Source organism: Tiliqua scincoides, chromosome 4, assembly GCF_035046505.1.
Source record: "Tiliqua scincoides isolate rTilSci1 chromosome 4, rTilSci1.hap2, whole genome shotgun sequence".
NCBI classification, from domain to species: Eukaryota; Metazoa; Chordata; class Lepidosauria; order Squamata; family Scincidae; genus Tiliqua; species Tiliqua scincoides.
The window spans coordinates 180057902-180070435 of record NC_089824.1 but is presented as its reverse complement, the minus strand read 5'-3'; the positions used below and the strand labels follow the sequence as shown (position 1 = coordinate 180070435).

General features: G+C 46.6%; 1 protein-coding gene and 1 pseudogene across 5 annotated transcripts in view; one reads left to right on the top strand and one right to left on the bottom strand.

Annotated features, from left to right (window-relative positions):
* The window catches only part of PLXNA2 (plexin A2), a 481295-nt gene that overhangs the window by 321204 nt on the left and 147557 nt on the right, over positions 1-12534 (top strand). Inside the window, exon 10 of one of the 5 annotated variants that reach the window (XM_066626225.1) lies at positions 10120-10185. The exons of the other annotated variants lie outside the window; for them this stretch is intronic. Within the exon in view, the coding sequence (XP_066482322.1) occupies positions 10120-10152 (33 nt within the window). The 3' untranslated portion in view covers positions 10153-10185. Of the gene's footprint in view, positions 1-10119; positions 10186-12534 lie in introns of those variants that run through there. 5 annotated transcript variants of the gene reach the window in all.
* LOC136650471 (5S ribosomal RNA) lies at positions 7951-8070 on the bottom strand (annotated as a pseudogene).

The following is a 12534-nucleotide window of genomic DNA, read 5'->3' as shown; positions in this document are numbered from 1 at the left end:
ACAATTGCCTCGGTTTTTAATCAAAATACTCTCATACCAATGCATTGTTGATAGGAGTTACATAGCCTTTGGAAGCTAAGCAAGAACAGTACTATTCTGTTTAGCTAGTGCCTGTCAAAGAAGGAAATACACAATCAGCCTCCCACATGGTTGCCACATGCAGCTCAGTATTGGGATGCAAATGCAGGAGGCTGCCCCGGCAGTGGTTTTATCTGTTGGCATCCTTCAGTCTCGGAAGACTATGGTATCGCACTCCGAATGGTGGTTCTGGAACAGAGTGTCCTCTCCAGTGCGCGAAGCCTGGGTAAAGTAGGTATGGAGGATAGACTCTCACCCATGCAGCAAATCCTCCCTCTCCACATCGCTGAAATGGTCCAATGGAAAGGCAGAGGCCAATACGGGTTGGTTCCAGCGGTGTCGCAGGAGTTGCCAGAGCGTGACTGTATACAGCCGCAAACTGTCTCAGGGACTCCGGCTCCGGATTTTGCCTCGAGGTTGACTCCTGAAGCCTTTTCCATAACTGGATGTAGCCACAAGGCAGTGGAGGTTTGGGATCAGAGTTTTCTTTCTCTCAGATGAGCTGCCTTCCCAGGCTAACGAGTCCCATCTACCCGGTGGCTGTTTAGTCGCCTCTTACAACAAGTACAGCCAAACTGAGGGCCGATTCTTGTCCCCAGCCCCCAGGGGATACAATGCTTTTAATGCATTAGTTAACAAGTATTTTCTGGTAGGTTAAAATCATACCTTTTACGAGATGTTAACCTATGGTTTTGAACCCTAACGCATTGCTAGCAATTGCTTGTTTATATCGGAATGAAGGCAACCTGAAACCTTTAAAGTAAGATTATACTTTGCAAAATGACTGAAAAAGTGGCACTTTCATGTTTCACTGCTTTGTTCCCACTTAATGCTTGGAGGCAGATCTGCTGTCCACAGTCATTCAAGTAAATTTGCACTGCTTGGTTTCTTTTCCTTTTTGCACTTTAGCGGAATTATTCTATAATACAGTGAAACAACTGTGCACTTCCACTATGCAAACTAACCTGCTAAATCAGTGAGGGAGGAAGGCGATACACATTTTCTTTGAGGGATACACTGAAAACAGTATGATTCACCTTGTAAGAATCCATTGTCACTGTATGTTAACTTTGTTAAGTATTCTGTTTCAGGTAGTTGTGATACCATAAATGTTGAACCATTTTGTCCAAGGTTGTTTTTCCAAAATGCAATAACTTATTCTAATCTCCATCGTAATTCGTGCACATTGACAGGTGTTCAAACATTGTGCAATGCTTATCACAAAACAAAGAGCAGTTCTGCACAGCCCAAAGGAAAACCAAGAAACCATTATGGAATAATGTAGGGCAGGGGTTCTTCATATAGGGCAAGGTTCTCAAATTGTTTACCACCAGGACCCACTTTTCAGAATGAAAATCTGTTGGGACCCACTGGAAGTGATGTCATTAACCTGAAAGTGATGTCATGACAGAAAGTGACATCACCATATGGCAAAATCAAATTACGGGCGCAATCCTATCTTGCGCTAGAACAGGCAAGCCAAGAGGCTTGCACTGCATCCAGTGCAGGATAGGTGCCCAAAGTGGCTCAGCCAGAGGTAAGGGGAAACTCTTCCCCTTACCTCTGGGAAAGCCACTGCAACCCCTGTGGGTCTCCTCAGACTGCAGCCCCTCCTTGGACTGCAGCCCCGCAGGAGCACCTCCTGAGGTGGCACAAGTCCAGGGAGAGTGGACCAGCTTGAAACCACTCCGCACTGCTTGGAGAACAGGGTTGGGATCCGGCATAACATAACCCTGCCCCAGAATGTCTCCCTCCTCCTCCTCCCTGCCTCCTCCCCAGACCCCTGTGTCAGCTGAGCTTGGCCAACACAACTTACCAGGGGAAAGCTGCCACAGAGGCTGGATGTAGCCTCCATTCTCCAGTGCCTCTCTGAGCGCTGGTGCAGCTTCCTCCTGAGGAGGCGCAAATGTGCTTTATGGCACTTTTGCAACCCTTCTAATTAGGATTTCTCTGTAAGTAAATTAAAAGTTAACAATAAGTATATGTTAAAAAAAAATTAAATAAAGAAGAACCCTCCTAACCCACCCAAACAATTGCTGATCTGTGTTATAAAAAATTCCCCGAGCACCCCAAAGGCTGCAGTCCTATCCACTACTTACCCCAGGAGTAAGACCCATTGACTATCATTGTTAAAAGCATATATGTAGTAGCCTTTTACAAGTACAGATCTGTAACATTTCCCCAAATGCAGTCACATATCATGGTAGCATCAAGTCTAACATATTAAAAATAAAATACACATTGAAATGAATGGCAACCCACCTGGAATTGGCTCGTGACTCACCTAGTGGGCCCCGACCCGTGGCTTGAGAAACACTGATAGGGGATGCAGGCCACTGTGAAATACAAATACTGGCTTGTAAAGTAGAACTAGAAGCAATGTATTCTCACCATGCATTCATGGTGAGAATACATTGCTTCTAGTTCTACTTTACAACTTTCTACTTTACATTCATTCTGAATGTGGAGTTCAGCTTCAAATGAGAGCATAGCTTAAGGTTGGAGTCTGGCCCAGAGACTTGCCATGTATGTTGATAAATTGAACAGCAGTGAACCCAGCTTGATTCTAAGATTCCCTACTTGTATTCTCCATAGTAGCACTTAAGGGAAAATTGATTTTGTTGCTATGGAGTCATTAGCAAAATGAATATGGCAGCCTGAAATGTTAACAGATCTACATTTAAGAGCAAAAAACAACACTGGCTCTGAGAAATGACCTCTTGTCACTGTTGCAGCATTCCATAGGTGGGCAAGCAGTAAGGAAATAATTTCCTGTTTTTTTTTACTGGGGGGGGGGTGTCATATAATCCTTCCTCATGACACTGTGATAGAATGCCTGCCTATAGCTTTCTACTATCAATATTAGTGAGAAAGGATTTCAACAAGGTTAAAGTGGTGTTACTGAAATAAAGAGAACATGAAACATGTCACTATCCACAAAGAGAACGGGTTTCTCGTATGAGCTCCTAGGATAACAGTCATTTACTCAATGTGTACCCTCCATCCCATAAGTATTATGCTTATAAAAGGACTTCACATGGCATGTCTGCTTTCAAATGAGCCCTATATCATGGAAGGAATTTTCTATGAAAGGTTTGGGTGTCATTGTATGCCTACATAGGATTTATGGACATGAAATATCTAAATGGAAAAAACATGCAGGTGGAGAGCACACACACACACCCTATTCTCATCCCAGTGAAGAGATGGAAGTAAACAAATAGAATTGTTTCTCCAGATTTAGGGATCCTCTCCTCCTGTGGTGTCCACTTTGTCCAGATAATGTTGTTTCCACATGTGTAGCATTGAATCAGGCCGATGGAATATTCACAGACTCAGTAAGGTTACAGTGAAGGTGCATTCTGTTTCCTTTCAGTGGAAGTGTTTAGGTAATATTCTCACCTGGAAAATCTCCATATCTGATTGTGTTTCTAGCCTGGCTTGATATAATTATGATCATTGTCAGCAGTATCAGTAACAAAAACCAAAGCATCTGCCTGACCTTTAAATGCCTAGAAGTTTTTGCTAGAGGCTGGTGCCCAAAGCCAAGTGAAGAGTCAGCCAGATTATTTGTTTGTTTTTTGATGACAGATTTTGCAAATGTATAAAATATTATTACAGGCTTAAATTCATGTAAAACATGAAAATGCACCCACAGAATGATTCATTTTTGTATCTCACTGTATTTGCTATAGTTCATAGAAGAGTAGCCTGTTCAAAGTACAGGTCTGTAACAGTTCCCCAAATGCAATCACTTACCATCAAGTCAAATACATTAAAATTAAAATATTGAAATGAATGGGGACCCACCTGAAATTGACTCATGATCCACCTGGTGGTTCCCAACCCTCAGTTTACGAAATACTGATCTAAAATGTCAAACAAAAACATTGTTCCCTGAGGCATCTGGTGGGCCACTGTGAGAGATAGGAAGCTGGACTAGATGAACCTGATCCAACAGGGCTGTTCTTACGTTCTTATTTCATGTTCATATTCCGCTTGGAAATTCCTTGTTGTTTCACACAGTGCAGCTGAAGTGAAATTTTTTTGTGCGGCGTATCAAAGGCTCGTTTGGGTATGGGGAGGGGGGAAATCCTGAATTAAAAACTTTAATTCAAATTGCATTGGTCATAGAAGAGCTTTTACACTGGCCTGCCTCCGAGGTCTCCCCTCAGCAGTGTCAGAGGGACATTACAAAAAGATACCTTGGTCCCAACGTCTATGTCCCTGTGGATCAGAAGATATCGAAACAACCGAACATGTGCTTTTTCACTGTTCCTTTTACAGGAATATTCGTGCCACCTTTATCACTCCATTGCTGATCCATTTTTTGGGACACACACAACAACAATATATGAACTTGTTGCTTTCTGACACAAGTCCAGCTATTACTTTTAGTGTTGCGAGATTCTTTGCTTCAGCGATACGCATCAGGACACTGATACTGAAAGTGGACTAAATTCAATAGAGTTGCCGCCTTTGTTGGGAAGTTTGCCACTGAGAATGGGTGATGGGTTTGGGTCTTTTGTAGACAGTGATTGTTTAGTTCAATATTTTTAATTGTATAATTTTTAAATTTTATTCCTTGTGCACTGATATTTTCAAGTGCATAGTTTTATATTTTATGTACTGGTCAGTGACCGTAATAAAAGATTCTTCTTCCAAATTGCATTGGTGGATGCATGCAAAAAACCCCAAAATTATTAGTGCTCAATTTTTACCAATTGTTAAGTTTCAAATGTAGCTGTAAAAATGTATTATTCTGCTCTGTTAGATGCTGACCTGGGCATTTTCAGCATGACTTCAGATCAGAACTAGCAGCTCAGATTTAGCAAGACACCTAATCTAGGGGCTCAAGGCTTTAAAAGACAAGAAGTAGTGCCAAGAGCAAAGATTGTTAGGTCACTGCAAAGTCTTTCTGCAATTTAGCCTGGTTCTTAATTTAAAAAACTCAAAGAAGGATGACATAAAAATATACGAATTGGCTCAGCAAGGCATAATAGTAGATGAAGGACCTCCATTATTGCTCAGAGGGAAGATTTTTTTTTTTTTTTACTGAAATATTGAATAGAAGATAGTAAGGTGGCATCCAAAAAGACGTGGAGAATGAGAGATGTACTTTGATCAGAGACCAGGGAGACAGTGGGGTGGCAGCAGTTCAGAGAATTCATTAACCATAGTTAGGATCATGAACATGGCTAGGAGATCAAACAGCCTTCACACTCCTGTCTCCCCATAGCTCCTCTGCTCACATGACAGGGAATCCTGATCTGTTTCAGCCTTGACTCCACAACTTGTGCGAAGTTGGTAACTGCCTTAACTCTGATTTATATACCTGGATGTTAACGTTGATTCAACATCATGGTTTGTAAGCCAGAGTTAAACTACAGCTCTTGGCTTTGCAAGACTTACAGGCCTATGGTTTAAAGCAGGGTCAGGCAGAAGGTCATCTATGGTAGATTTCTGCATGATTTAAAGTGGATCCAAGTTCCAATTGCCTACCAAAACCAGCAACAAGAAGGGCTGTTAGTGTGTGGTGCGGGTGGCGGCGCAAGCCTCTACAGCCTCGGCAGGCTATGGGGCAAGTGGGGGCGAGCGCGGAGCATCACAGTGGCCATTTTTGTGGCTGTGTGGTGCAGTGTGGCAGTGGAGGCCAGGTGCCTTTTTCCCCCCTGCCTTGCGCCCTTTCAGGAGCCTCCTTCAGCCATGCTAGGCGGCCGGGCATCTGGGGGCGATCTTTTGGGGCCATTTTGAGGCCGCGTGGCGCCACGCGGCAGTAAGAGCCCGGCGCCATTTTCCTCCTCGCACTCTGCCCCTCCGAGGCTTGCCACCCATCCCTCAGCCTTATGGGCACAGTGCCTGGGGTGTGTGGGATAACTACCCCCCAGGTTGATCCTTCAGGACCTGGTGGTCCCTTTTGGGGGCTTGGGTGGTGATTCCTCCGTCAACCTCCCACCCGCCCCCCCAGTTTCGTAGTCTGCCCTGCTCGTGCCTAAGCACTGGAGCTGGCATGGGAGGCAAGGAAGCAAGGAGCTTCTGGCTGCTGGTGGTGCAAGAAGAGTTCCCGACAGCCAGTCTTTAGTGCCCTGCAAAGGGCTGCTGTATCCTACTTGTTAAATCAAGAACACTCGGGGGTGGTGGGCCCTCATTACACTTTCTCATTCAAGGGGACCTCTGGGTGTGAGGGCGCAGAAGATGGGCAGTAAGATTGCCAAGGCCCCCTCCTGTTTTTGCCCCCTCCTTCCTCTTCAGGTGAGGAAGATCAGGTGGCTAGTTCCAAGCTGTTATGGTCCGTTTTGAGGCGCAGTCCTGTGCACACTTTTCTGGAAGGGCCACCCCTTTGACTATGGTGGGACTCGCTTCTGAGGGGACCGGCTCGGGATTGCATTTCAGTGGGTTGAAGGCACCCGTCACGTGTTTCAAAGCCCATCAAAAGGAAAAGCGCCCCAGACAGCAGGTTCAGGGAATGGAGGTGGGTGTCAAAACATTCAGGAGCAAGTTCCCCCCCCCTTCGTAACCTGCTGCTTATAGTGACATCACCTACAGCCAGGCAGAAGCATTGAGGACTTGAGCACAGCCTTAACAGCTGGCTTGGCAGCCCTTTTTTAGAGACTGTAGCACAATGGGTTGCATCTCAGAAAGAGTACACTTATGAGGGGTGTGGCCACCACACCCTTTACCTACTCCCCCTTCATCCACCATTTTGTCAGCTGATGAGAAAAATGAGCTTAGAGCCCAGTCCTGTGCATTTTTTTCGTGGAAGCAGGCTCCGTTTTGGTTGGTGGGGCTTGCTCTCAGTAAAAGGTGGAGATATTTGCAACCCCAGGGCTTTGAGAGCATTTCTTACTCGCTTTTGAAGCTAACGGTGGGGAGAAATTACTGGGAGCGGTTCAGGTTAATGGAGATAGTTGTATAGGCATCGCCTGTATCCCTCCCCCTCCCCCACAGATTTTTCCCAATCTGTGGGTTGACAATGCTCCTACATTGCCCCTCTCATGGGGTGATAGTGTTATGTGAGAGGACAGGCACAGGTGGTTTCACTTGCTCAAATCTTGACTTGCTCGAATGAAAAGCATAACATTTTAAGAGAGCGCCTAACTTGGGGATAGCGGAGCTATAAGGCTGTTCTGGTGATGCGGGTGGCATCTGCTTCTCGGTATAGATTTAGGACTGGTGGTGCAGCTTCTTGGTCACCCAATCGTGAAGAAGAGGGTATCACAATCATGACCTTTTGGGAATTTTCTCCTATGGTGATTGCCTTAATGCTGATGAAATTGCCAAAATTCAGCCCACTGCTAGTGCAACAACTAGGCAATGGTGTATGTTATTAATCACCGGATTTTCAGGTCGCCCCAGGTTAGGAATCTGGTCAGAGCTTTGTTATTCTGTACCTGACTATTGTCATAAATGTTTCAACCCGGTTTGTTCTGGGAATACATAACAGCACTGCCAACACTAACTTTCAGGAGGAGTGTTTTTAGTTACTAGCTACAGAAGCCCACAAGAGGTCTTGAGTGCATGCCTTTATGGCTCTACCTGGGCATTTCAAGTTTCATTCACCTGAGTCAGCTACACGAGGGAATTGGTGCCTTCAGCATATTTTAAAAGTCTGCTTCCCTCCCGGAAAAGCGGGCTTTAACCCTCTCAGACCATTGTCATTCCTATTTGAGCGAGGGAAAAGGGGGCTGGCAGTTAGGTCAAATAGCACCCACCTGGCTGCCACATCCTTCTGCTTGCAACCTTAGGGTGGAGAGGCTACACCAAGGATGTTTGGATTTGAAAGATGCTTGAAGGATTGAGGAAAGATGCTCTTATGGACCAGCGCTTGCCTGACTTGGTTGGCAACCTTCAGTCTCGAAAGACTATGGTATAAGCCTACAGCACCCGGTATTCCCAGGCGGTCTCCCATCCAAGTACTAACCAGGCCTGACTCTGCTTAGCTTCCGAGATCAGACGAGATCGGGCATACGCAGGGTAACAGTTGCTGCTTGCGTTGCAGCAAAGGTTGCAGGCTGGGCATTAATGCTCTATAAGGTCTATTTCAGGCTTGTCACTAATATTCTTTAACTATGGTTCACAAACTGTGACTTCATGACCCACAATAGGTCCCAACCCAATTTTGATGGGTCATAAAACTGTCAAGTGGCTGGGCTATATGCATTAAAATTGAAACAAACCACTAATTGGGAAGGAGCAAATAAGCGTTATAACCACGGAGGCTTGAGTGGTTGGCATAGCCTTAATTTTAGTGAGTCTTGATGCTAAAGTTGGGGGTGCCACTGCGCTATATTGATTCTACGTGGGCTCTAATATTCTACCCTTATCCCTACAGATGTCAGACTGACCAAAGGGGGCCCAGGTGACAGTTGAGGGCGGTATTCCCTATCAGTATAGTTGCCTAGTCCATGCCAAGTCAGCTTTTTGTCTAATTGCTGCACATTGGCACTTGGACTTCTACCCACTGTCATCGGTCTCTGACACAGGCCATCAGTTCCTGCCAGTAGGGAGCATCAGGATGGCGGGACTTCCCAGGGGGGGGGGTTTCAAATTAATGTGCCAAGGGGAATTTATTAAAGCTGCCCCTGTCGTGGCTGATCGCCACAGGCTTATTGCCTAACATCATGTACAAGGGATTACCATGAAGTTTGTTTAGTTTGTCCCTTGGCTTTCATGGCTCCACTGCTTACACAGTGTCTTGGCACCCTTTAGTGGGAGGCATCTCCTGCAGCGAGGTGCTGCTACATGTTAATACCAGGTGTGGTAGCCCTGTGCAGATAGGCACAAATGCAAGGGCCTTTTGTTAAGGCTAGAGTCTGTGCAGTTATTAACCCACTTAGTGGGTGAGCTGCCTCTACTCTTTGAGAGTGGGGGGGGGGGGAGGTCCTGTCAATAATCTGCTTAAGGGGCTTGCTCCCCTTACTCTTTGAGGCTGGGGTGAGGTCTTTTGGTAACCTGCTTAACAGGCATGACGGTTCTGCTGCCCTGTGCAGATAGGCACAGATGCAATGACCTTTGCCAAGGCTACAGTCTTTGTAATTATTAACCCACCTAATGTGGGTGTGCTGCCTCCTTGAGAGTGGGGGGGAGTGTTCTGTTACCAAACCTGCCTAACGGGTGTGCTGTCCCTACTCCTCGAAAGTGGGGTGATGCCTTTAGTAACCTGCTTAACAGGTGGTGCAGCTGCACGTTTACCAGGTGCAGTAGCCCTGTGCATATAGGCACAGATGTAATAGCCTTTGCCAAGGCTAGTGTCTTTGCAATTATTAACCCACCTAATGGGTGCCCTGCCTCTATTCTTTGAGAGTGGGGGGGGGATTTTGTCTCTTCATTTGAGGGTGTCCAAGACTGACCAGATGGGGCGTGGGCAGTGGATTCAGCTTAAATGGGCTTCTATGTGGTACCTTTGCCCTGTATCTGCCATGGAACAGTATTCCTTGTTGGCTCCTCCAGGAGCAGGTCCACTATTTCGACATTTGGGTCGTTCCACCCTCACGATTTATCAGTTTCGGGCCATTTTTAAAAGGGCATTGGCTCACTTGGGTTTGAAGCCAGAGCTATACGGGCTTCATTCGTTTAGAACTGAGGCAGCATCAGCAGCGGCTCGCATTGGTTTTTCGCCCCAGGAAATCAAGTGCAGATGGCGCTCTCGTGCGTTTAAACACTACATTCGTTAACGCTAGGCCTGTTAGAATAGGCTGTGACTCCCTGGGTGAGCCTGGGGGGTAGTTATTCTGCAGTTGCATTTATCCCAAGGTGCTGTGCCACATTGGCGCGACGTGTAGGTGCCGTCTTTGGTCTATAAGGACGCCTGTTGATCAGGCTCAGGCCTGGATCGTGTTTGCCCCCAGTCCTGTTTTGGATGGGGCAATGTGTTTGTAATGACCAGGTTACTGGCCACGCAAGTATTTGCCCAGACCCATTTGGGTGGGGCAATGTGTATTCCTCACAAGGTTGAGGGAATTTGTTATACCTTTTTAGCCGTGAGCTATTCTAAGTGGGTGTTAAGTGACTTCACCTCACCATGTGCTTTTCTTTTAACAGGTCCGCGAGGGAGGTGCCCAGCCAGGGTCCTGATCTGCGGACATTCCATAGTTTTTGTTTTTTGGGGGGGGGGGGCGGAAGCACACCATGTCATCCAGTTTCAGCTCTCAGCTGGAGTTGGGTGATGTTGCGTGCATTGATTGGCTGACCAAGAGGGGTATGTGTTGGGGTCAGTTTTTCCCAGACTTTCTGGATTTTATTGCACTCAACCCCCTGCCCCAGGTAATCGTTGTCCGCTTAGGCAAGAATGACTTGGGCCAGAGGACGTCTATGTCCTTGAGGCTCCAGGCCCACAGGGATTTTACAATGCTTGTTAGTCAGTTCCCTGGGATTACTATCCTGTGGTCTGATATGCTACCTAGGAGGGTTTGGGGGTGGGCGCGCAGCATTAGAAGAATAGACATTGCCCGCAAAAGAGTTAATGCTTACCTGGGCAGGGTCATCACGGAGCTCAGGGGAACGGCTATCCATTATCCTGGAATTTGTTTAGGGCAGCCTACTCTTTACTGTGGAGATGGAGTGCATCTTTTCCCTATGGGTTATGGCCTCTTTTTAACAAACTTGCAACAGGGCTTGAGAACCTTTTTGGGTGCAGGGTAGGCCAAGCGGTAGGCTGACCTCCCCTTGTGGCGGTAGAAGTGCAGGGTGGGTAGGCAGAAGACATTCTGGGTGTCGATTCTAAGGCAGCAATGGACGTGGGGTGAACCAGAACTGCTCCCATGATGCCTGACCAGTTCGAGGAGGCAGGCTGGCTAGCCCCTTGTCCAAACTTGGGGGCCTTGCAGGGGTGACCTGAAGGCATAGCAGTTCTGCTGACTTACCCTCTTCGGGTGACGTTGAGAGGCGGGCTTAATAACAATTGAGTTACGCCTGGAGTCGGGTGGATGCCCTATGAGACTGGGGAATGTTGACGGCTAGGGCCGTTTCCCCCACCTAGAACCCCGCACTTGGGATGGGTTTGTTTAACCCCTTTTGTTGCCCTGTTGCAATGTTTGGTATTTTAATAAAAGTGGCCCATTTTAATTCCATACCTGTTGTCAGCTGTATTTATTTGGGGAGTGCATGGTAAGGGCTGTTAGTACAGTGATTGCCAGGCTTTCCCCCTTATCAGCTGGCAACAGGGGTTTGCTGCCAGCTGATTGGCTGGCTGACTGAAGGGGGTGGGACGGGAGAGCAGCCCAGGCGCATGTGTGCAAGGGTCTGCTCAGTCCGCTCCTGACAAGCGACCCGAACCCTATAGCTAGTCTGGGATTAGCTGGTTGTTCTATGAGGGCTGGGTAGGAATTTTTAGTCACCATCTAAATTGGCTCTAAGATGGTGGATTTTGTGCATACACCAGACTGGCTGTGGAGTGGGTTTGGGTTCTTGATATATGTACGTATTTAATACCCTGGTCACTGGCGGTAGAAGTACGGGGTGGGTAGGCAGAAGACATTCTTGGTGTCCAATCTAAGTCAGCAATGGACGTGGGGTGAACCAGAACTGCTCCCATGATGCCTGACTGGCTCGAGGAGGTAGGCTGGCTAGCCCCTTGCCTGAACTTGGGGGCCTTGCAGGGGTGACCTGAAGGCATAGCAGTTCTGCTGACTTACCCTCTTCGGGCAATGTTGAGAGGCGGGCTTAATAACAATTGAGTTACGTCTGGACTCGGGTAGACGTCCTACGAGACTGGGAGACCTAGTCTCCCCCGCCTAGAACCCCACACTTGGAATGGGTTTGTTTAACCCCTTTTGTTGCCCTGTTGCAATGTTTGGTATTTTAATAATAGTGGCCCATTTTAATTCCATACCTGTTGTCGGCTGTATTTATTTGGGGAGTGCATGGTAAAGATCCCTTCCCTCCCTAAAATAGGCTGTTGGAAACAAAGAAAGCTTGATAAGAACCCGGAAGTGAATTTTTGTGTAAACAGATTGTGAGCTCCGTTCTGGTACTTTATACAAATGACTGAATTTAGCATTGTGGAAGCAAGCCCCAAACCTTTGCTGTACTAGGATCAGTTTGGCCAGCACAGGACAAAGCCTTGCTGATATGGCCATAGCCTTGCTTAAGATGTAATGCTAACTGTCAGAAGATGTAAGAATTGGGTAAGAGGGCTCCTGTGATTTAGAATCTCTTGAATATCTGTGCCTTACTTCCCTCGAAGCGAAAACATGAAACTACAAGTAGAGGGAAAACATGTTTTCCTTATCTCTGTACTTCCTCTTTTATCTGAACCTTACAGTGCATATATGCTGTATAACAACAACTATAAAATGTGCCTGTACTGCTGAATGGCAGACTTCCTCTTCTGGGGAATCTTCCTGCAAATTGCTTGCAGTTTGATCAGTAAGGTCCTGATCAGTCTTTCTTTTCAAAATTGATTGTTGGGAATTTTGTCCACAGCATGTACAGCCATGGTGCTTTTTTTCACCTTCC